The sequence below is a fragment of the Enhydra lutris genome, unplaced genomic scaffold (assembly GCF_002288905.1).
Source record: "Enhydra lutris kenyoni isolate GAN:26980312 unplaced genomic scaffold, ASM228890v2 scaffoldscaffold5, whole genome shotgun sequence".
In the NCBI taxonomy this organism is placed as follows: Eukaryota; Metazoa; Chordata; class Mammalia; order Carnivora; family Mustelidae; genus Enhydra; species Enhydra lutris.
The window spans coordinates 51,881,495-51,905,305 of NW_019154089.1; the positions used below are offsets into that span (position 1 = coordinate 51,881,495).

The 23,811-nt window shown below is 42.6% G+C and overlaps 1 protein-coding gene across 4 annotated transcripts in view; it reads right to left on the reverse strand.

Moving 5' to 3' along the window:
- LOC111141167 (retinoic acid induced 14) overlaps nucleotides 1-23,811 on the reverse strand; it is a 147,980-nt gene that overhangs the window by 16,048 nt on the left and 108,121 nt on the right. For all 4 annotated transcript variants that reach the window (XM_022493535.1, XM_022493532.1, XM_022493533.1 and 1 more), the window contains exons 4-10: nucleotides 18,337-18,425; nucleotides 7,796-7,860; nucleotides 4,186-4,243; nucleotides 3,397-3,467; nucleotides 1,932-2,038; nucleotides 1,007-1,185; nucleotides 721-749 (exon numbers count right to left, since the gene is read on the reverse strand). In XM_022493535.1, the coding sequence (XP_022349243.1) occupies nucleotides 721-749; nucleotides 1,007-1,185; nucleotides 1,932-2,038; nucleotides 3,397-3,467; nucleotides 4,186-4,243; nucleotides 7,796-7,860; nucleotides 18,337-18,425 (598 nt within the window). The remainder of the gene's footprint in view (nucleotides 1-720; nucleotides 750-1,006; nucleotides 1,186-1,931; nucleotides 2,039-3,396; nucleotides 3,468-4,185; nucleotides 4,244-7,795; nucleotides 7,861-18,336; nucleotides 18,426-23,811) is intronic.

The window sequence follows — 23,811 nt, forward strand, 5'->3', positions numbered from 1 at the left end:
TTCCACCACTTTGCATTATTTCCACTCCTTTTCTTAAAGACTGTTGATATGGGAGCAAGGGGAAATGTCATCTCTGAAGGTTATAAATAAGTAACCCAGTTAGTACCTAATAAATTCAGTATCGACTATTTCCTGTTGATGATAATTTCTCAAGAATTTTGATGTGTAAGTAAATAAATATAATAGCCAACTATACAATTCATCAAAAAAAGGAAACAACATTAATGATGTTTTTAGGAGAAAACTCCAAAATCACAGGGCAATCTTCTCAATTTCTGTCTGTAACTCTAATGGCATTTTAGAAAAGTTCCAATTAAAATGAAAGGACAAGCTAAACCTCTTATGTTCATTAAATATCTAACACTGCCATGGACAGAGGTCTAAAATCCATGGGCTACACAAATATCGTTGTTTGTTCACAGAGTTAACCAAACATTTTACACTGACAGAAAATATTAGTACATTTCAGAAAAAGATGAATATATAAGTAGGAAGTTTTAAAGTCACATGCTTTGGCAACAGGGTAAACCATTAAGGAAACCTTTACCATCTTCTAATGATGAATCATTTATTCTGAAGATTTTTTTTTTTACTCCTTAAGTATTTTCAACATAGTTTTTGTCACTTTTCTAGTAGACTACAGAGTGGTTTAATCAGGACATTTTCAAAGTCCCACAAGCTATGATGACCAAAAAAATACTCTCCCCCAAAGATAGATACCTGCTTTGGTTTTGTTGGTGTCTTTGAATCTGTAGAGGAAAAAGTGAGAAAAAAAAAAAAAAAAAAACTGTAAGAACCATGACTCACTTCCACTTTCAGTGGGCGATACTCACATACACACACTCACACCCATAACACAACAAACACAATATTTAACACTTCATTTTTCTTCAAGAATATGTTTAAAAGAATAATAGAATAGATCATATTGCACACATTCCTTTACCCTTTGGGGAAAATGGAGTGGATAAATTTAAAACAACACTGGCTATTTTCTTTCACATACCAGAATCCTGAGAGATTTTTGATAAGAGAAGGCTTTGAATTCCTGCATTTTCTGAGAGTTTGGAATAATGTAAGGCATTGTGTCCAAGAGAATCTACAAGGTTTAGGTCTGCACCCTTTTTAATTAAGGCTTCCACGATATTAGAGCTGCTGATCTCACAGGCCAGCATGAGAGCAGTTCTAAAGAGAAAAGGAGACACCAAATTAGTACTAACACAATGGGAAAAACTTTCTTGGGAAGTCATCTTATCTTAAAAACAAGGGAAAGAGATTAAGTGCAGTTAAACACATATACACTTAATCTTCTAGGGAATCTGAAATTTAGTGCTAGCAAGATGAAATCAGGTTTTTTTTTTTTAAACTTCAGATTAAATCAAAACATTAAACCATATTAGGTCAAATAACATAGACATTATCTTCTAAACATAATCTTCTAAATATGATGGAATTTAATATGACTGGCACAAATCATGTCCTCCTCTCACCTCAGGCATTTTAAAGTACCTATAAGTCATTATGACTATTTTTAAAAGCAGCCGATATGTTTACTCTTATTTAATTTTGCACGAAAAGCCATTGGAAATGGCCTAGTCACTTTAGTATTCAATAATTTCATCATAGACTCAATGATGTTCCCAGTGGTCTGAGGGAAAATATTTTTTAAGTCAAAACAGATTCCGGATAATCAGAAGAGGCAGGAGGGGCGCCTGGCTGGATCAGTCAGTAGGACACGTGGCTTTCGATCTCAGGGTCGTGAGTTTAAGCCCCACACTGGGTACAGAGTTTACTTAAAAAAAAAAAAAGAGGCAAAAAATGAAAAAATTAAAACCACTTTCTAACAAATGATCCAAAAGAAAGCTATGTTATTTTGAGACTCCCAGAATGTGGATATCGCCGAAATCCCATGATTTCTATTTCTGTGGTACCTTCCGTTTTTGTCCCTGGAATTTATATCTGCTCCGTGGTCCAGGAGAAAGCGACAGACCTCACTGTGGCCATTTTGTACTGCAAGCAGCAGTGGTATATTCCCGTCCTAGGAGACAAATGGAGACGTTTTGTAACTCAGACACCAAATGCCAAAAGGCAAAGGCCCTTGTTCTTTGTACATTTATTGCTGAGCCGTCCTGCCACTGTGACAGTTTGTGTCCCCACTGCGTGCCATTACATCTCTGCACAGCTCTTCTTAGGGAGCGGCACCAACTGTCAGCTTTTCCTCAGAACCTCAGCCTCTTGGGTGGCTTGTTGCCTCGGTGACCACCACTCAGTCTGGCGATGATGTGAGAGAGAGGGAACACCAAGTATGTAAAGGCTCAAGGCAAGTATATCGTGTTTACTGAGGGATGACTCTGTTTCCACAGGGCGGTGGCAGCTCCTTCCAAGCCAACTACATGCTTCCTACCATTCCTCCCACTACTTGCTTCTCAGAGGGTACATGCTTTCATGACCTTACAGGTACCAAACAGAACATAAATTAAGAGTCTGTCTATTCCTGACACCTGACTAGATAAAAGATCAATGGAAAGAGTGATTAAAGATGACAACTGGCATTCCTTTAAAACAAGAAAATGATGTTGAATCACTATATTATACACTTGGAACTAACGTAACACTATGTTACCTACACTGGAATTAAAATTTTAAAAAAATTAAAAAATAAAAAAGGCAAAAATAAAAAAGGCAAAAATAAAATATAGCCAGTGGTTTTAACATGAGGATTTTAAAAAATATAATTGCTGCTTAAAGATTGAGTCTCTATTTAAAATTGAATTTCAGATACATTTCTAAAAAGCTAGCTCTGTGAAATTAAAATACTTTCTGGTTATGAAGTACCGAGATTCAGGGAGTGGGAATTTATCTACAGATTCTATATACTCCCCTAGCAATATCCCTACTAGGTATAATGATGTCAATTCCCATTCTATGGCAGGAAATTTAACTTTCTAACCAGGAGTGACTGGCATGTAAACTTACTCTCAAAATAGCCCAACAGGGTTAAAATAGGCTAGAAGCAATCTTTGAAATTGGGAAACCCTAACCAAGAGAGTACCCAAGATGATCCATGGGAAAGAACACAACTAACAGAACTTCTGTTTAGACTTCTTATTTCTACAAACCAAGAAAGTAAGCCTTATTAATATTTAGGCTGATGGCAGACAAGCTCAGAAATAAATATATACATCTGGAAATGCACGTTTCAAAATGTCTTATTAATGATTTAGGGACTGATGGGGAAAATAATCGAATCCATTTGGCAGAAGAGGACCCAGGTTGGAAAGTACTAGCCTTGCCAAACAATTAGGTCTCTAAACGTTTTCGTGACTTTCAGGAGTAGCCCAGAGCACTCTAGAAACCCGTGTCCATCTCCACCTCCAGGAGCTGCCCAATACTCACCAAATCCTTGAGGTTTATGGGGCTTTTGTGTTCGCAAAGAGCCTGCACGGCTTGAAGGCAGCCTTGTGCCGCTGGGGAAAGGAAGCAAACAACCATAGCCCATCACAACGCTGCTGGCACAAGGAAGGGCATCAAACACTTTCAGGACGGAACGTTCGTGTCCCACCCAGTTTGCCTATGTTACTCTAGTTGCGCTGAAGAGAAATGGTATCAGGAAGGTTAAGTAAGGTGTTCTCAGTTATTGTTAAATTTCCATATTTCCAGACCAGTTGCCCTCACGCAAATATTCGGTTTAGCGTTTTGTAGGACTCGGCTTGTCCATGACTAGCACTGATGGAAATTTATAAATGTCAGCATTCCTGAGCTCGGTGTCAGCGTTTTAGTACTCGGAGCTGTGCTGACAGATAATAACAGACAGTAAGACAGAACACTGATAAATAAAAGTGGGGTTTCTTTTGCGCCCCAAATCAAAAAAATCTGTGTCACACATTACATGAAATCTGCAAATGCTTAAGAGTACCTCTCAGTTTAAATAAGAAGCTTGCGTTAATTAAAATGTAATAACCGTGACAATTCTTACTGACAGTTTGGCAGGCAACTGGTGAATTCTAGATGAGTTCCTTGATAAAACTCTACACGTCACAAATTGAGGGAAATGGAAATTCTAGGAATGCGGACAGACAACAGCGTCAGAAATAAAATGGTAAAAGACCACGGGTTGACTGAGGAAAAGGAAAATTTAGTATATTTTTTTGTGTGGCAGAAGATAAATAAGAGACTGAAAGTCACCTGCATAATGTAAAGCTGTTTTCCCAGAACTGTCAACGCTCTCGGCTGGGCATTTAGACTAGAAGACAAAAATAAATAAATACATATAATAAAATTCAGTTCTGTTTAGTTCATCCTTTTCTGGCAAGGTTATGATATGTCTTATTAGGAAAAGTATAAATACGAGTAAGCCCCAATTGCTGCGCTCTGGCCTACAGTCTCCTACTGGGGCAGGGGGGACGGGACTCATTTCCACGTAATGGTGACCCAGGCAAAAGGTCACCTCTTTGTTGCTTTGGCCGGCCTGTCCTCTCTCTCTCACACTGGCACCCCATCACCAGCAGACCATCCCCACCAGCTAACACATATGCTCTAGGAGTTCTCATCTTGATCCCATCTTTCCCCCCATTTCCTGCCCTAATTCTCTATCCCCCTTCACAAAACCAACTTTCTGTCAAGAGCGGCCCATGTGCAACCCATGCTCCCTCACTTCCCATTCACCTCCAAACCCGGCGCAGCTGCGTGCTCTTCTCCAGACTCCACAGAGATGGCCCTAGTTGGTCACCACTGACCTTCATGTTTCCCATGACAACAAACATCTGTGTCCTCCTCTTACTGCGATCCACGCCCTTCTCCAAGGATTCCTTCCTCTCAGCTCCTAGAGCCCACACTAGCTTGCCCCCCCAACCCTCAGCCCCCCGCTCTGGCTACTCCCCCCTCTGTTAGCCAAACAGAACCTTAGGGTTCCTCACTGCTCTCCTCCTTCGTGATCTCCTCCACACCCATCTAGAGGCTGATGACTCTCAAATGGAAATTGTAACAATAACCACCACAATAGCGTGTATTAGCTATGGCAGGCTGGGCACTCTTCAAAGAACCGTCTCTGGGCTCCTCACCACCCTAGGTAGATACTATTAATGCTCGCATCTTCATCTGAGGAAACTGAGATACAAAGTAGTTAATAATTTGCTCAAGTCACAGGAAGTGGCAGAGCCAGGATTCAAACCCCTTTCCCAAATGGCGCTGGGCTAGAGCCTGTGATCTTATCTGCACACAACAGACATCAGCTCCCAGCACCCGGCTGGACGTCCCACTGGCTACTTCACATTCCTGCTCGTGTAGACACCTCAAACTAAACTTCCTAAGCCCAGCCTAAACTTCAGTTTCCTCTCCCTGACACTTCCCTATCTTTGTCAACAACACCATCACGGAACTAGTCAACGGGCCAGAGACCACGGGATCATCTCCCTCCCTCCACCGCCGTGTCTTGTCAATGCTGTGCTCTCAGTACACCCTCTCCACTCTCTTTCCCACCCCCCCCCACCACCACAGCCAAGCCAGCACCCTCTCACCCAGACAAGCGGTGGCGGCCTCCCAGTGCTCTCCGCAGCTCTGCCTTTGGCCCTATTCTCTGTAGGACTAGAGTGATCCTTTAAAATTGTGAATATCATCAGGCCTTCCTTAAAAGCCACAGTTCCACACTGTGCTCAGATGACTTACAGTCGTCTATCAAGCCACACAGGCCGGCTCCCTGTGTCCTCCTTTCTCCTCATGTGTTTTGCCCCAGGCTTTCTTTGCTCCCTGACTAGAGCCCCTCCTACCAGAGGGCCTCTGTACTTGTTCTTCTGTCTGCCTGAGATGCTTTTCCCTTGACTCTTTCCATCATTTTCAGCTTAAATATCACCTCCTCCAGGAGGCCTTCCCTGAATATCCACCCAACATTCCCCTCCCTCAGTTCTCTGTTAGTTTTCTTCATGATGTGCAATTTGTGGGATGTGCCCTGGGGATTTGTTTACAAAATGGCCAGTTCCACCGGGAGAGGGGTTGCACTGTTCTCTGTTCATGAGCATATACTCGATACTAGACACAGTGCATCGTGCCTGTGGGGGCACTTGTAAAGGGGGGGGGAGACTAGGGGGCTCTTGGGGGAGGGAGAGAGTTCATTTGAATTTGAAGAATCTCACAAGACTCTCTGTGCTCAGAACTTTAAAATGGCAGCCACTGGAGAAGAGACGCCTAGAGAGCCTAGAGGGGATTAAGTGCAGAGGGTAAGGCAGGGCAGGAGGTAACAAGAGTCCCCTCACAGAGGGCAGGGGATGCCAGGGCACATGTGAAGAACTGGCCAGAGAGGTCCAGGACGCAAGGAAAGCAGCCCATTAGTAGGACATCAAAGCCTCAGGTTTTAGCAACTATTCAGAAAGAAGACCAATAAGTCTGCAAGTTAGGGGCAAGAACAGGCAATGTCAGAGTGAAATGTCTGTCTGCCCTTCAGTGGTAAGAAGAATGGAGATCAAGTTACGACTTACCATGCTTTGGCCTAATTTTAGACTAGCACAAGGAAGTGTTTAAAGGCTTCAAAGATTCCAGAGAAAAACCAATCCATTTGCATAACCAGATATAAAATTACATTAGAGGCTAGAATATCTGTTCCCTGCCAATGAGGACTTCCAGCTTGTCAAGTTCATTCTTCCTGAAAATCAGAGCCAGATGCAAAGTCTGGATAGCCAAGCCAGACTGGGAATGCAGATTTAAAAGACAAATAAGTTAAAGAAGAAATTAAGGGAAGGCCAAGGGTATGGAGGCAGGATGCTGGGACAAGTTAGTGATCTGTCATTTATCCGGAGTGCCGGGTCTCAGAGAAGTCCTATGTTAACCGTTTCCAGAGAGATGCCTCATAATAAAAACAAAAATAATAATCACAATCCCAGATGTTGATCTATTTTTTGAATTTCACTTCAAAGACCTGTTAAGGTGATGCATTTCCTGCATTGGTGGTAGCTTGCATCATGATTAATGCAAGACAAGAGGCTGTGTGATCAACAGAGTGCGACAAGTTGAATGTGACCACATTTAGGCATTAGAATTGCAAAGCAAATTAAAGCACGATGCCAGGTCCCACACAGCGCCCACGAAGGCTGAGACTACAGTGCAGCAGAACAGTCCTCCAAGCGCAGATTTTATTGCTCTGTGCCCTTCCTGAAAACCACCAGCTTGCATTCTGACGGGCAACCACTGGATGGTACGGTATGGACTGCGATAGGGAGTTCATTAAATATTCATCTTTAAAGATTTACAGACGTCGTCCCCCTCCACGATCATCATAAACGGGCAAGCTTGGCAAACCAGGGAGTTGGCTTCAAATCATAATGAAGAGTAAAACCAAGAACTTAAACAAAAACTAAGAGCCGAGAGCTCATTAAGAGATACACAGAAGGAAATAATAGTTGGTTCTGTTTCTCAAGGAGAGTTGCGTTCTACCAAGGATGGAAGGAGAGGCTACCAGGAGACTGGAAATCCCGTACTGCAAGAATCTCCAAAAGCAAGGAAGAAGTTTTAAAAATGGACTGTGTGAAGGATACAAGGCTTTCAGAAAAGAAAATGGGGAGCTGAATAAAGGAGAGAAAAAGGCTGGATCCCCGGAAGACACTCCAACTTCTTCCCAGTGCAAGTGCTATGGGAATAACGCATTCCTTGGTTAGCATTTCAAGAATGATGCCTAATACACACGCAGATTCTGGGATGGTATTTAAAGGAGCGTGCATGCATTTGTTCTTTCACAGATGAGGGTACTCTTAAATTTAAAAACTGGCATCATTTTAAACATTTATCCTTTGAGGGTGTTCCCTGTTACCTGAAGGAGCTTCCGGATGCATTCATGGTGGCTGTTCTTGGCTGCGAGGTGCAAAGCACTATGTCCTAAATGGAGGATAAAAAGAAATTTTTTTTGGAAAAAAAGGTCACACATTTTAAATCCCTTTCTAATCCCTGTAAGGAAGACAACTATGAGGAAATAAACTGGTCTCCAACAAAGACGGGATTGTTACTCTCGAGGGGAAGGCCTCAGCTTCTTATCTGCAAATTTCAGTGACAAAAGAGTGGAGAACACAGAGCATCCCGCCCACTGGCTAATGTTCAGGGTCTACTCCAAAGCTGTTCTCTCGGGGTGCCATTAAATCTGGGCTAAAAGCTTGCAGGCGACTCATGATACGCAGCTCAGCTCTGTTTCCGGCTGTCAGTATGGACGCCAAATGTCCTGCGTCCACACTGGGCTAGGACCAACACAGGCCCAGAAGCCCAAGCGAAGCCGCCCATACCTCAGCTGAGGACATTCGAAACGCCCACACACTTAAATCCCGATTTTGGACCTTTCATATTTCCCTCTCCTCCAAATGTGCTCCAGCCCCTGCATGGAAATTACCTGGAATTTTCAGACACTCAAAATCCTTCTGTGGAAGAAGGGAGAGAGTTGTAAAAGCAGTAATACACTATGAAAGTGGTATTTCTTTACATTCCCTTCAAAGAACGAGAGTCTGACATGAGGCACTCTGATGCCTCGGCGGTCAGCTTCGGGAAATCCTCATGCTGGACCCAACTCTCGCCACTGTCTGATGGGCCACAGAATTTCTGTGGAAGAGGGCTGAGGGGCGGCCTCCGGGCAGAAGGTATGGCTCCCAGCCCAGCAGGCTCCCACCCGAGACCCTGCCCCGCTGCTCTGTGCTGAGCCGGGAATGGCTTCCTGCAGATCACCACACGGCTTACTCTCTCACCTCAGATGCCCCCGAAAGGGTGCTTTTGAATGAGGTCTTCCCTGGCCTCCGCTTTCAAAATTCCCATTTCCTCCGCCCTTTTAATCCTTACTCCCTGCTTCATTTCTGTTCCTCAGAGCATTGAGCACCGGCCCACACTCCCTTGCCACCCGCCCCCACACACACATACCACACAACACACACCTCACACAACACATACATACCACACACACACACACACACACACACACACACACACTCATATGGAGATCCCTGTGTTTCCTTCCCCACTAGAATATGAACTCATTGAGGACAGGAAGTTCTATCTCATTCCCGGTGTTGTCTCTAGTCCAGCACCGACGGTGCTTAGCAGGTTCTTAATACACACTTGTTAATTTGAATTAGAGGGTATACTCCTTCCAAATGTCTGGGGAGGTGATTTGGGGGGAGGGAACCAAAATTATCACTGCTAGCCAACCCAGCACACATAGTTAACCCTTTTTTTTTTTTAATTTTTATTTATTTATTTGACAGAGATCACAAGTAGGCAGAGAGACAGGCAGAGAGAGAGGCAGAGAGAGAGGAAGGGAAGCAGGCTCCCGGCCAAGCAGAGAGCCCGATGCGGGGCTCGATCCCAGGACTCTGGGATCATGACCTGAGCCAAAGGCAGAGGCTTTAACCCACTGAGCCACCCAGGCGCCCCACATAGTTAACTCTTAAATCCTCCATTTCCCAAACTTTTTGGCCAAGATATGCCCAATGTAACACCTGTAGACAACACATACTTTGGGACGTGCTTCCAACATGGTTCCTTAGCCTCGGCGCTATTGATATTTCAAGCTGTGTGTGTTGAGGGGAGGGAGGCTGTCCTATACATTGTAGGGTAATAAGCAGTACCTCTGGTCTCTACCCATTATATGTCCATTTCTGATGATCAGAAATGTCTCCAGACATTGCCAGATACCCCTTGGGGACAAAAATCACCCTAGGTAAAAACCACTGGCTTAGAGAAAACAATTTCTTTTACAAGGTGGTCCAGGCTCCAAATATCGTTTCTGCTTTTTAAAACAGTCTTAACTCTGTAACTCTAACTAAAAATCTTTTTTTTTTTTTTTAAGATTCTATTTATTTCAGGGGCACCTGGGTGGCTCAGTGGGTTAAAGCCTCTGCCTTCGGCTCAGGTCATGATCCCAGGGTCCTGGGATAGAGCCCTGCATCGGGCTCTCAGCTCAGCAGGCAGCCTGCTTCCTCCTCTCTCTCTGCCTGCCTCTCTGCCTACTTGTGATCTCTGTCAAATAAACAAATGAAATCTTAAAAAAAAAAATTCTATTTATTTCAGAGAGAAGGAGAACGCACACGTGTGTGCACACAAGTGGGAAGGGAGGGGAAGAGGGAGAAGGAGAAGCAGGCTCCATGCTAAGCAGGGAGCCCGATGTGGGGTTCGATCCCAGCATGTGGAGATCATGACCTGAGCTGAAGGCAGACTCTTAACTGACTGAGCCACCCAGGGTCCCCTTGACTGTAAATCTTTAATTATTAAAGAATCAAACTGCAAGGAAATACATACTTAAAAATTAAAGGGTTTTAGGACACCAGTGAGCTGTACAAAAGCACATGTAAGGTCAGAAGATCAGATTCCTTCTTCTCTGAGACCAGCTGAACTAAAGGATTCTAAGGGTATCTTGAGGGGGAGCTGTTTAGATGGTACAGAACACAGAGAGACAGGAATCCCTCTAACCCCACCCAAACAGGTGAGGATGAGGAAGGTCGGGAATGGAGACCTTGGAAGTAGGAAGACAAACCTCTTCTCTTCCTCTTCCTCCTTTCACTGCATGAGACCCCCCTCCTTCCAGGATATATACTGCATCATAGAGTTCGGTAACAATATGCATTAAATAGGCTTTGGTAGGCTAGCCAACTGTCATCTGTAGTGTTTCTAAGGACAACCAGATCCTGAGTTTTAAACACATGCCTTGCAGATGAATTTCTGGAAGCCCTCCTGACCGTAAGTAGAAGGTTTATTATGTCACGTGTAAAGTGCGTGAGCTTTCGTCTGTGCGGTGGACAGAAGCTATTCTACATAAGGAGCACCCACTGGAAAAAGACACAATTCTCCAGAGACAAGAGGGTAGGGAGATTTAAGCAACTCAGCAATAAAATACACCACAGGGCTTCACTGCACTCCAAGTGTTCTAGTCATACCTGGAAGTAAGTGCTGAGTTTCTAAAGAAACACAATTCTTTTATTCCCTGGCCCTGTGTGATGTTTTCCTAAACCAGGAGCACAGCAGTCTTTTCAATTCAAATAGTCTCAAAATCCAAATAATACATCATTCTCTGGACGTTACACTGAAGTGAGAGGTCCCTCACTGCTATGGTTAAAACAAAATCCTCTTTCCAAATGCAAAATTTTCTGGAGAGAATACATTGTGTTAGCGACAGAATCTCAGTGCAATGAGACAGTGTCTAAGTCTGACCCCCATTCAGCTGTGGATCTGTCTGGAATACCAGGAAACAAATTCCCAAAAATAAATAACATGGCAACCCTAATCCAGGACATTCTGGCAGAACTCTGCCTGTAAGTAGAAAGACCAGTGTTATTTGTAAGTCAAGAGTTGCAGGCTATTACAGGTAGTATAAAAATCCTATTAATGAAAGGAAATCTAAAAACGATGGCCCAGGAGCCTCTGGCTGGTTCCATCAGTAGAACGCGAGACTCTTGAACTTGGGGTCATGAGTGTTAAGTCCCACATTGGGTGGAGAGATGACTTTAAAAAATAAAAATAAAAGTAAAATGGATGGCATAGCCATTTTCTCCATGGAACGCCTTCCCCCCCCAATACCTCAGACAATAACCATTTACTCAATTGTTTAAGATCACTGGAGAAAACAGAAAAGAATTAACTAACAGAGGAATTATTAATGTACTCTTCAAGTATATGTGAAAAATTTTGAGACTAATGAAATCAGAAGATACAGATAAGCTAACAACGGCACAGTCTGAAAAATCATAGTTTTAGATAATATAAAAAGCTTTAGAAAAACAAAGAGGGGGCACCTGGGTGGCTCAGTGGGTTGGGCCTCTGCCTTCGGCTCAGGTCATGATCTCAGAGTCCTGGGATCGAGCCCCACATCGGGCTCTCTGCTCTGGCGAGGAGCCTGCTTCCCCCTCTCTCTCTGCCTGTCTCTCTGCCTACTTGTGATTTCTGTCTGTCAAATAAATAAATAAAATGTTTAAAAAAAAAAGAAAGAAAAACAAAGAGAATAATACTCAACTAGATAAGATTTAAAATATCTTCTTAGACTGGGGCGCCTGGGTGGCTCAGTGGGTTAAGCCGCTGCCTTTGGCTCGGGTCATGATCTCAGGGTCCTGGGATCGAGCCCCACATCGGGCTCTCTGCTCAGCAGGGAGCCTGCTTCCTCCTCTCTCTCTACCTACCTCTCTGCCTGCTTGTGATCTCTGTCAAATAAATAAATAAAATCTTTAAAAAAAAAAAATATCTTCTTAGAAATCAGAGTTTCAGAATGCTGACTATACTTAAACAACAAAAGTATAAATCTGGTTCTTATTTCTAATTTTAAATATATTTAAACATCATTAGTCTTAGTAATCCTCATCTTTTCACCAAATTTTCATCACTGACGTGCAGGTCCATTTACCTTGTTATATCCCCAGGAGAGGATCCAAATATGAAAGATGTATTTATAACCACTATTTTTACTATTAGTTAATGGGATTATCCCTTAGTCCCCCCCAGTATAGATCTGTATAGCATTCCATATGGAATTAAAAGACTTCCTTGCATGGATGTATACCATCTGAAATACTTTCACAGTGAGGTTAGGCTGATGGTTGTATATGGCTGACCTTTCTGACTGCCCATACACAGGTCCATAGCAAGTAAAGTACTACAGAATATAATCCTTTTTTGTTTGTTTGTTTTTCCTTATTCCAAATGAAAATATGAAATATACTTCCTTGGCTAGAATTTGCACTTACAGTTTAAACAACCCATTCTCTTAAATGCCTAAATTCTAAGATGGATAGATACTACCTTGTGTGTCTTTACATGTTATCAAATTTGAGTGGGATTGGGGGGCACCAAGAAAGTCCACCTGGAAATCAAAACAAAACCTCAACAAGCCCTTGGAAACCCCAGAGAAAAGTCAGGGTTTTCAAGCATTCCGCCTTCTCAAGACTATGCATTCTGAGGTTTGCATACCTTAGTTCTCACTCTCCTAAGTCGCTCTTCTTCTGTGAGAAAGGACGTTTTATTTTGAAGGTTAAGTGTGCAAAGGGATCAGAGAAAATTTCAGATATGGGTATGAGATACAAAATGAACATTATCCTCTAACCCCTGCCTCTATCTCCTTGTGTAACAAAACCTTTGGTATTTTTTTTTTTAAGATTTTATTTATTTATTTGACAGACAGAGATCACAAGTAGGCTGAGAGGCAGGCAGAGAGAGAGAGGTGGAAGCAGGCTCCCCACTGAGCAGAGAGCCTGACGCAGGGCTCGATCCCAGGACCCTGGGATCATGACCTGAGCCGAAGGCAGAGGCTTTAACCCACTGAGCCACCCAGGCACCCCAAAACCTTTGGTATTTTTAACTGGGCACAATGCTGCCCAGAATCCCCGGCTTCCCAGAAAGCCGAGTGTGGCCACAGATCACACTCTGTCCAATGAGATCTAAGTGTGTGTCATTCATGTGCTGTGCTTGTCCTTACCCTTGCAGCTACTAGGACACAGACTCAGGGGAAGCCATCCTGGGCCACAAGGACCAGAGCCACACCCCAGATGGTAGAGCAACCACATCTGAATCCTTCAGAGCTGAGCTGCCATACCCATTTGGGACTTTCAACTGAGAGAGAGAAAATTCTATGTGTTTAAACCACTCTTACTTCGGTATCCTCTCCCATTGTGCCAAATGTATGCACTCACTAATACAGGGTGTCTGAAAGCTAATGCTTCAGGGAAGCACTGGTGACAAACAGAAGAATCTTTGGTCTTCTTCAATCTCCTGTTCATGCTTCTGTTCAATCCTGCCTCCTCCTCCAGGGTGCTAAATGCAGGCATCACCACTCCCTACCCTCAAAAAAATCCCAAGAGCCCATTTTACTATTTATCCGGGAGAAGTGTTTTCTAAGGAAACAGACGGAAATGCCAATCCTTACATTGGTGAAGAACCAGAGCAAACAAAATAAAAGATGCTAGACAAGTAACATAGATCCACTTCAAAGATGGCGCCGTGAGCTCAGGAGCCGGCTTTCCCCACGTGATCAGGACACGCCCCTGTGGTGGTGTTGGCAAACAGGCAAGTAAGGAATGGGGGGAACCTCCAAAACCAAAAACGTACAGTCGCAAGCTTCTACCAGTCTGGGTTTTCTTTTCCTGATTTGTACCATGAAAGCAGCTGGCTCGGTGATTGTAAAAAACATAAATAAAGATGCGAAACCTTTTCAAAAGTCTCACGTGTATAAGATAATAAAGGTGTTGTGGGTGAAGTGGGAGTAATCACGATCATCTAGAAGCCAAATGCTGGGAGCCCTCACGGTGTCCTGGGCACTGGGATGGCCACATTGACCATCTCACTGAAGCCTCAAAGGCCATTCATCTAAAATGATAAGATTGTTGTTGTATTGGAACCATACCAAGGTCTTATCTTCTGACAGTGCTTTGCTCGTGAGATCACTTGTAAAGCATCCATAAAAATTCTCTGGTCAGACTTCTAAAAGTTTCATGTGGAAAGATAGTTGTTTAAAAAAAAAAAATAGATGTTAAGAACACTTTGCTTCTTAAAATCCCTTTTCAAATCTAGTCACTGGTTTTAAAAATAGGAAATTATACCAGTTCAGTCATCCTGTAGTCTTGGTAGATAACACTAATAAAAAGGGTCAGCAAAGTATATTTTGAAAGGTTTTTCCCCCAAAATTGTTACAGGGCAGTGTGATCTACAATTAACAGATTCCTACACCAGTTCTCAGTGGGTGTTTGGATTGAAGTTGGCCATTTCTCATTAATAATGTGGCAGTGTTTAAGCAGGTTTACTAAAAAAGATAACACTTCTAAGAGCTGAGCCATTTAGTTCATCCCTCAAGCACCATAAAAGGTGTTTTGGATGAATGACGGCCAACTGAGGCATGGTGACTAATGAATTGTTCTGTTCTTCCTTCCTTTCCTTTTTCCTTTCCTTTTTTTTCTTTCTTTTGGGATTTTATTTATTTATTGGACAGAGAAAGAGTGAGAGAGAAAAAGCAGGGGGAGAGGAAGAGGGAGAGGGAGAAGCAGACTCAGGGGGCCCGATGTGGGGCTTGATCTCAGGACCCCAGGATCATGACCTGAGGCAAAGGCAGATGCTTAATGACTGAGCCACCTAGGTGCCCCTGTGCTGTTCTCTCCTGAGAGAGAAAGATGGGGGTAGGTGATAAAGCAACTGGAAGGACTCAGGCACGGGCAGTAAAAGCCGTCACGTTTACCTTGTTTGTTGCAAAGGACAAAGTCTGAGGAGTGCTGTTACTCTAGATAACACAACCAACATCTCCCTGTACATTTTCTTTGCAGCCTTTTCCTTCTTTTGTTCCTACATTTCTCTGCATGCTTTCAAAGAAATCGTGAGAGGTCAGTGTCTCATTCAGACAAAAGTAAAATGATAAGCCTGAAGATCGAAGTGCTACCCTCATTGCTAAAAATGTTAGTGGGGAGGGAAGTGACTGGCAGGTTTGAGACATTTTTACCTCATCGAATGTCTGGACAATGTTCTGGGCCCACACAGTGCCATGGAATCCACTAATTTCTACCAGGGTTAAAAAAAGATAGAGTGTGGCAGTGCCCACTGACCAGCACAGAGAGCAGCCAGGAGGAGTCTGCAGTGTCCCCTCTGGTGTTGCTTATGGGAGGGGGTGTCATCTCAGTCAGCAAGGCAGTGGGCACTACACTAGGGTGTCCAGGTCTCAAAGACCGACATTTCATCAGGCTCTTAAAAACTGAGTTAGGGCTCTGGTAGGTTACAGACTCTGATGGCACAAAAATGTTAAGAGCTCTAAGTGTCTGAAATGATACTGGTGGAATTTTGGAGGGCGGGGGAGGCAACCTGTAGAGTTTATTATATAATGTGATCTCAACTATGTAAAAATGTGCCAGGAAAAATCTGGAAGGAAATGTAGAAAAATAGTAAAAGTTTTCTCTTCTTGTTAAGAGTAGAAGCATTGGTAGGGGTGCCTGGGTGGCTCAGGCTGCTGAGCAATTGACTCTGGTTTCAACTTGGGTCATGGTCTCAGGGTCCTGCGATTGAACCCCATCGTGGGCTCCATGCTCAGCGGTGAATCTGCTTGCGGATTCTCTCCTTCTCCCTCTACCCCTCCTCCCACTTGCACTCTCTCTCTCTCAAATAAATAAATAAAATCTTAAAAAAAAAAAAAGTAGAAGCACTGGTTAACTTCTCTATAGTTTTCTATATTTCTTTACTCTTCTACACTGAGCATTAGAGAAACATATTTTCCCCATTACAAAAAGACAGGGGAAGAGATATTTGGTTATGATAGAAATAACTAGATTCCTATTTCTTTTTTAGATAACCTATTCTTTTTTTAAAAGACTTATTTATTTATTTGAGAGAGAGAGAGAGAGAGAGAGCAAGCGAACGCATACATGGGGTGGAGGGGTGGAGGGAGAGGGAGAAAAGAGTCTTAAGTAGACTCTGCACCAAGGGTGGAGCTTAATATGGGACTTGATCTCACAACCCTGAGATCACGACCTGAGCAAAACCAAGAGTCCAATGACTAACCATCTGTTCCACCCAGGTGCACCCTAATTTATTTTTTAACATCCAATGCAATGAAACGAATCTGTATTATAGCTCTGATTTATTCACTGATACTAATTCCTTTAGATTAGGACTTTCTTAGAAAACTCCATCTACTTACAATGATACACTTCTCATCAAGGGTACTTAGGCGATCACACTGCCCTTGCCTGTACATAGCATGACTTTTAAGGTTATAACAATTAACTTTAAAAACAAACAAAATTAAGGATGACTTTAATCAGTGCAACATAAATTAGCATTTCCCTTCAGGTAGTTACTTAAGGAAACCATTCATTCTTTCATTGGTATTGACAACTCTCAAAGGTTTTTGGGTGGTTTGTTTTTGGTTTTGGGGGTTTTTTTGGTTTGGAGCTTTCTGTGGTACTGCTCAGGAAAAGCATTCTGTTGCTTCAATCACTCCCTATTTTTGACCAAAAATGGTTTTACCAGTTTGATACCTCAGTTACCTGACTTGACTTTAAGTGGCTTTTAGCCTGTCCTAAAAAAACAGATCTGTCCTCAAAGGATAAAGATCCCCTAACACTGAGATTTAAAAAAAAAAAAAAAAAGTAATGCCACAGACTTTTTGAAAATAATTCTGAAACAAAGTCCTCCAACCATGTTTTGAGTATTACCAGCATTCTCACAACACATGACTGACCTCTCCCTTCCAAATGACTACTCTGAGGTGGCCAGTGTGTTGGGGGTGGGGGGAAGGGATCCTTTACCGATGAATGCAAAGCCTAGATAAAGACTATGGAAATAGACTGATTTCATATTCCAGTAAAAACTAACAAAGGCCTGTCAGAAGGCAAAGGTTTTAAAGTACAATAGAGAAATGAAAAGCCATCAGTAGGCGCTTTGATCTAGCCAGCAGGGGCAGAACCCCAGGCTGGAGACACCAGGGGCTCCCTCCTGTAGAACAATGTTCATAAAAGACATGACTACACTTTCTTCTCTCTCCACTTGCCTCGTTCGTCATCGAGCAACACTGGCTTCACATTAGAATCACCTGGGGAGGGGCGCCTGAGTGGCTCAGTGGGTTAGAGCCTCTGCCTTCGGCTCAGGTCATGATACCAGGGTCCTGGGATCGAGCCCCGTATCGGGCTCTCTGCTTGGCAGGGAACCTGCTTCCTCCTCTCCCTCCTGCCTGCCTCTCTGACTACTTGTAATCTCTGTCTATCAAATTAAAAAAAAAAAAAAAAAAATTCTCCCTCCCTTTCTCCCCCCCCCCTGTTTTTTTTTAAAAAAAAAAAAAAAAAAAGAAATCACCTGGGGAGCTTTATAAAAAATCCCAGTTGGCTAGCAACCTTGACAATGAAATCTGAATCTCAGAAGAGAGAGAGCGTGGGTATATATATGTGGGGGTTTACTCCCGCCCTCCCGGGTGACTCAGAGGCACTGAAGCACGATAAGGGGTGAGGAGCCATGGGCAGCTGGTCTAGAGGAAGACCATGGCTTCTATCCACAGAGCTTACCTCAGCTGGCTGACCAAATGAGCTCCTAAACAACACACCACATTTCATCACCTCAAATGATGATTCGCAAAGAATAAAAATTACAAAATATTGCCTGTTCCATACATATAATCATAGAAAATGATATTTTAAAACACAGAATAAGAAGCATATAGTTTCTAGTTGGTGGACCACATACAAGATGGAAACACTTGTAAAGGCACAAATGATGAAACCACGTCAGAGCTTAGTCATTAGCGGTGATTCTAGGTTCTTCTTTTGGCGTTTATCTGCAGACTGGAAATTCTCCACCATGAATGTGTCTCACCTTTGTGATACCTACTATGGTGCTGGCCTGTTGGTTTAAGAGATAAACACCACATACCGGCAGCATCTTGGGCAGTCACGTCCACGCCATGTGTCACCATGACCCTGAGGCATTCCACGTGCCCTTTCGTAGCGGCAAGATGAAAGCTGGAAGAGAGGTAAATACAATTGCCTTAAGATCTCCACTCTCGGGAGTCCAACCCCAATAATACTTTTTGCCTCTTCATGTACACTTTCTCTCTCCTGAGCTCCACAACCACCCAGTGAGGAGGTATTATTAGCGACCTCGCTTTAAAGATGAGGAAGCTTGAGGCTCCAATGGGTCTGATAATTTGCTCAGTGACCCTTTTTATTAAGTAAGGGAGTAGGAGCTAGATCTTGGGTTTTCCAACCTATAGACCAGGCTTGAAAGAGATGAGATTCTACTACATCATTCATCTCTTTAAGAAACATGAGAGTCCAAATTAGAGTCAATTCCTAAACAATAAGTAATTTATCAACTTTTTTCTGTTGTCTAGTGCTTTCACCAAAGCCATTATTTCTAAGTAACGTACTCTATAAAGAGAAACCTAAGCCGAACAATGGTCATGGTTCTTGGACAACATCAGTGTCAAATCCACTGTCATGCTGTAGCTGAATGATAGCAGTTGTACACAACTTTTGTTAGTGGCTAGTATGTACCAACGACCTTCTCATTTTTATACATCATCTCTTTTCCTTCTCATAATAGCCTTTGGAGGGTGAGTGTTGTCACTGTCTCCATTAGATGGCAGGTGTCTGTACTCAGGTGGAAACAGCATAAAGGAAAGCCCATAATTGGGCTCCAGCATTCACTGATACTTGGGGGTTCAAACCATGCTCGGCATGTACAGACTCACCATTTAGTGAAGGGATTGCATCCTAATGCCACACCAATCATCCCTGAGGATCCCAAGGGTGAAGAGCACTTCTACAGGCAGAAGTAAAGCACAATTCCACTGGGCATTAGGGCTCAGAGGCTGAGAAGGCCAAAATCTTGGGAAGATCTCCTTTCTATAGAAGGAGGTTAATGAACCTTCCACTTCTTCCCCTGCCTCAGTTCTATTTGTGGGAGTTACTGTCTCAGGATACTTGCCATGCAGCATTTTACTTGTGAGTTAACACCTAGGTTGTATTTGGGACAGGACCTTTAACTGGGGCCCAGAGTCCCACCCAAATTGCAAATCCATGACCTACACTAATGCAGAACCCCAGTCCTCTTGACCCCATGCCTCTGCTCTGAAGCATGAGGCTGAGTGAAGGTGGGCAGATCAGCAAAGAGGACACATCAGGTCTGGTTGCAAATCAGCCATACCTTAGCTATGTATCTTGGGGAAGTCAACTTGACTCTCTGACTCTAAATTTCCATCATTATTAAGTGCGGGGATTACGTCAGGTGATATCTGCTGCTTCCTCCAGCTCTAACAACCTTAGCTTCATTGGCTCTAATCACATCAACCATTTCTGCATTTGTGTAGCAATTTATGTGTCATGTTTCCTTCCAGCCAAATTGACTTCATGGGTGATTCCACAGTACAGTCAAACTTTGATCATACGAAGGGATGTGGGACCGTGGTAACCTGTTTAAATGGAACTCCTGGTTAAATACAATTCAACCAAAAGAACCTCCCTAGAAGGCAGTACAGTGAAACCCCTGCTTTCAGCATTGTTGGGCTAACCTAATTTACAGTAAGTCAAGTTCACCTTCAGGCACAGTTTCTTTTAACTGATCTGGCTGGAAGGTTTCTAAAATTTTTTCAGCATAAGTAACTGTATGTTACATAATTTAATTGCCCTGGAGGACATGAAGTCACCATTAAGAACCTCAATTATTGATCTCACCCTCTTAAGGCTTTTAATCTGCATGCCCCAGATTATTAATCCCTAATATTCATTAATATTTCTCTTCTTTTCTTCATGTCTGTGTGTTTGCTTCTAAGATGTTCACGCTGCCATCTTCTATGACCAGGGGAGAACTAAATCAACTACCTGAGCAAGACAGCCCTATCCTATGCTAAAGATAAAAGTACCAGGATAAGTAATTAGCATGCAAACATACAATATATACATACATGTGTACGGATATGTAACGTCTGATTAAAGTACAACATATGTAAAGAAAACGTCACATATCACAATTATAGAGCCTGCTCAATTTCCACAAATGGAATATACCCATTTTATTTTCATAAGGACACAGACATGGCCAGAGACCCAGAAGTCCTCCTTGTATCTCCTGCCAGCACTCCCGAAAGCTCTCCACGCGTCCCTTCTAGTTACTAACCCCCCAGCGCATGTGTTATTTGTATTTTTCCTACTCTGAGGCTTCCTGGAGTGTCACTGGGTTGCATACAATATTCCCAGGGGGTTGAAATTACAGACACATGTGATGAGGAAGCATGACTGTAAGTTTCTGCTATACAATCTGACGAAGGTACAATACTATTCCACAGATGTAGGGTTCAGGATCTTTATTTAGAAGGCCAAGAATTGTAACAAGAGTTGTAACAAGGCAGGAGAACTGAGGTGCTAGGAAGTTGGGCTCAAAATTCAATCCTAGTCAGAACCTTTCTTAGACATTTCTTTTTAAAATAAAAGCCCTTATACCCATCTTTGATGGCTATAACACATTTTATTGAGGGATCCAGTTAGTTAAGGTTTCACTGCATATGATTTAATAAATTGTGTGTGTGTGTGTGCATGGCTTCATTGTACTGTCTCTCATTACAGTTTGGATCAGGAAGTGACTTTTTTCCCTCTATTCTGGGAACCCTCCATCTATTCTCTTGCAGAATATTGTGTCCTACTGAGAAAACAGAATAATGAGATCCTTTCACAACTGTATCCCCATATATTTGACCTAAACTTTCAGCACTCATGCCTCTATAGATAAAATGAACAAAGTACTAATAATTAGAAATAGATTATATAAGGACAGGTACTCATGTTTGTAATTTTATACTGCATGATGTTTTTAGCTAGTAAAATCATTCTTAATTGTTGTGATTCAATTAAATATATCATGATTTCAAGGTGTTTCTCAGAGAAAAGGGATGAACATGAAAAGCAGAAAAGGGAAGAGTTGATCACTTTAGCCAGAAGTTTCTAATTCATTTTTCCAGACAAAGAATTCCACTATGGACCATCATTCTGAGTATGTATTTCCAGAAAATGCGCACAAAGCCAAGAAACACATGTAAGTTTGCTCTTAGGGAATATTTACTAATGCTGTGCATCATCTATTTGCCCCTCCAGATTTGCCCTCCACCTTTACCCCCTGGGTCAGTGGCCCCGGAAGCACTCCTTTTATGGACTGCATTTAATGGGCTGCCTTATCCTCTGGCTTCTGGTTGGGTTCCACTAATGGGAGGCACTTATGAGAGATAGGAGGATGAGAAGGGAGAGTTCAGGGCATTATCCTTTCTACTCCTTCCCTGCCAGGCCACACATACTGGCTCTCAAGACTATGAAATTCACAGCTCTGGGGGCCAGTTGCCCTGAAGCTACAGCTGTAGCTCTCTCTTGGTTTTGGGAACTACTCTCTCTCTCTCTCTCTCTCTCTCTCTCATACTCTCGGTCCCTTCAGGTGGGGGGAGAGGGGCACGAAGGAGGGGAGAGAATGCTGGAACAAATTCCCACTGTTACTGGCTCAAGGTTCCTTCTCCAACCCTGCTGATTTAATCCTGACCACAAATTTGTAAATACTTCCTTTCTTAAAGGGTCATCAATGATCCTACCTGAGGGTGCTCCTTCTTATTGGGACCTTAGAGGACACCACTGACACCAGGGTATTCTGTGTGTGACCATCCACAGGGTGAACTGTTAGGTTCCTCTGGACATTATTTGATTAAATATTTACTGGGGCAAACTAAGGCTTTTTGAAAAAGGTTTTTACCCCACATGTAAATCACTACTTAAGACAGTCGGGCATTTTGGCTAAAAAGCTTTGATGGGAGAATGTGCCAAATCACATTAATTATACAGAATATGATATGGGACTTCAAAAGAGTTTCCGGATATAGTGTCAGGCCTAAGTAGAAATCAGTTTAAAAGATTCAAAAGTAAAGCTCTGGAAGGATCAGGAAAACAATGGACTTAAATGAACACCACATGCAGTCCAGAATACCCCACCGTGCAATAAAGAAATGCTAAAATTGAGATTTTAAACTGGATTTGGTCTTGAAAGACTATCCACAATACATATGAGCACATATAGTTGTACAGGCTACAACTAGGTTCTCAAATTGAGAACGCCTTCGTAAGTTCTATGCACATACACTGTGGAATAACATTTCTTCAGTAGTGAGTTGGAAGTAAAAAAAGGTTTAGTAAAATCTTCAATACCATATGCTATATTCTATACTCTGTTTATATACTGTATGGTACTCTACACAGTATATACTAACTGTATCTACCACACTACTGCACTATAAAATAATCTGTGAGCTACATTTAGAAAGAGGAAATACAACCATCAAGACATGTAGCTATTTGGTATCTGCTGACCACTCAAACTCCTTAAAATAACCTCCCTCTTATCTAATGTGTTGCTGCCATAGAATTTGTCAGCATTTTACTACCTGACTTGGGACATAGGGTCTATAACGTGAGTTTGCTAAACCAACTACCACATAAAAGAAAACCAAAATGACCAAAATGACCAGTGTACTGACTTAGTTTTTTTTATTTTTTTAATTTTTTTTTATTTTTTAGTTTTATTAGTAATCTCTATGCCCAACACAAGGCTCGAACTCACAACCTTCACCAAGATCAACAGTCACATGCTCTACCCACTAAGCTAGCCAGGTGCCCTTAGCTTTTGTCCTGTTTTTATGTAAGCTGTACAAATGCAAGAGAAATAAGGCACAGATGAGGCGATGACATGACTCTGTCAGCAACCTCCCAGCAACCCATTTCTTATACACGGGAGCACTAAGAACTAGTTGCCTTACCCTTGAACAGCAACCAACTACCAGCAAAAAGAGCTGTGCCATTGTGTTTAATCCTCCTTAGAGAGAAAGCGGCTGGAAGATAGAGCCCTGTCTTCCTTCTCTCATTCCCCATCCCTGTCCCTAGAAAGAAGTTCTTAATCAGGAGTGGAGTAAATGCCACTACACAGAAGGGCAAGATGGGAAATGACATTGCTGTTATTGTTGTGTATTTAGTTTGGACAACCAGTCATTTTAAGGTTTTTAACTTCAGAATCTCCTAATAGTCATGATTTTGAAAATTAAACAAACCTTCTAACATTACAGCTTTCCTAGAGCTTAGAGGAATGACAAATATACGCAGTCAGATGAGAAAGGATCACCAAAAAATGTGATACTGGGGAGGTAAGACATGTAGTATTTAAGGGCTCAGACTGAGTGGGTTTCAGTCTGTGTTTTGCCATTTATTAGCATGTGATCTTGGGCAAGAGGTCTCCATAACTCAGTTTCCACCTCTGTAAAATGGGCTGTGAGGGATCAATGACTTACATGGAAGAGCACTTAGCAAAATACGAAGCACATGGTAA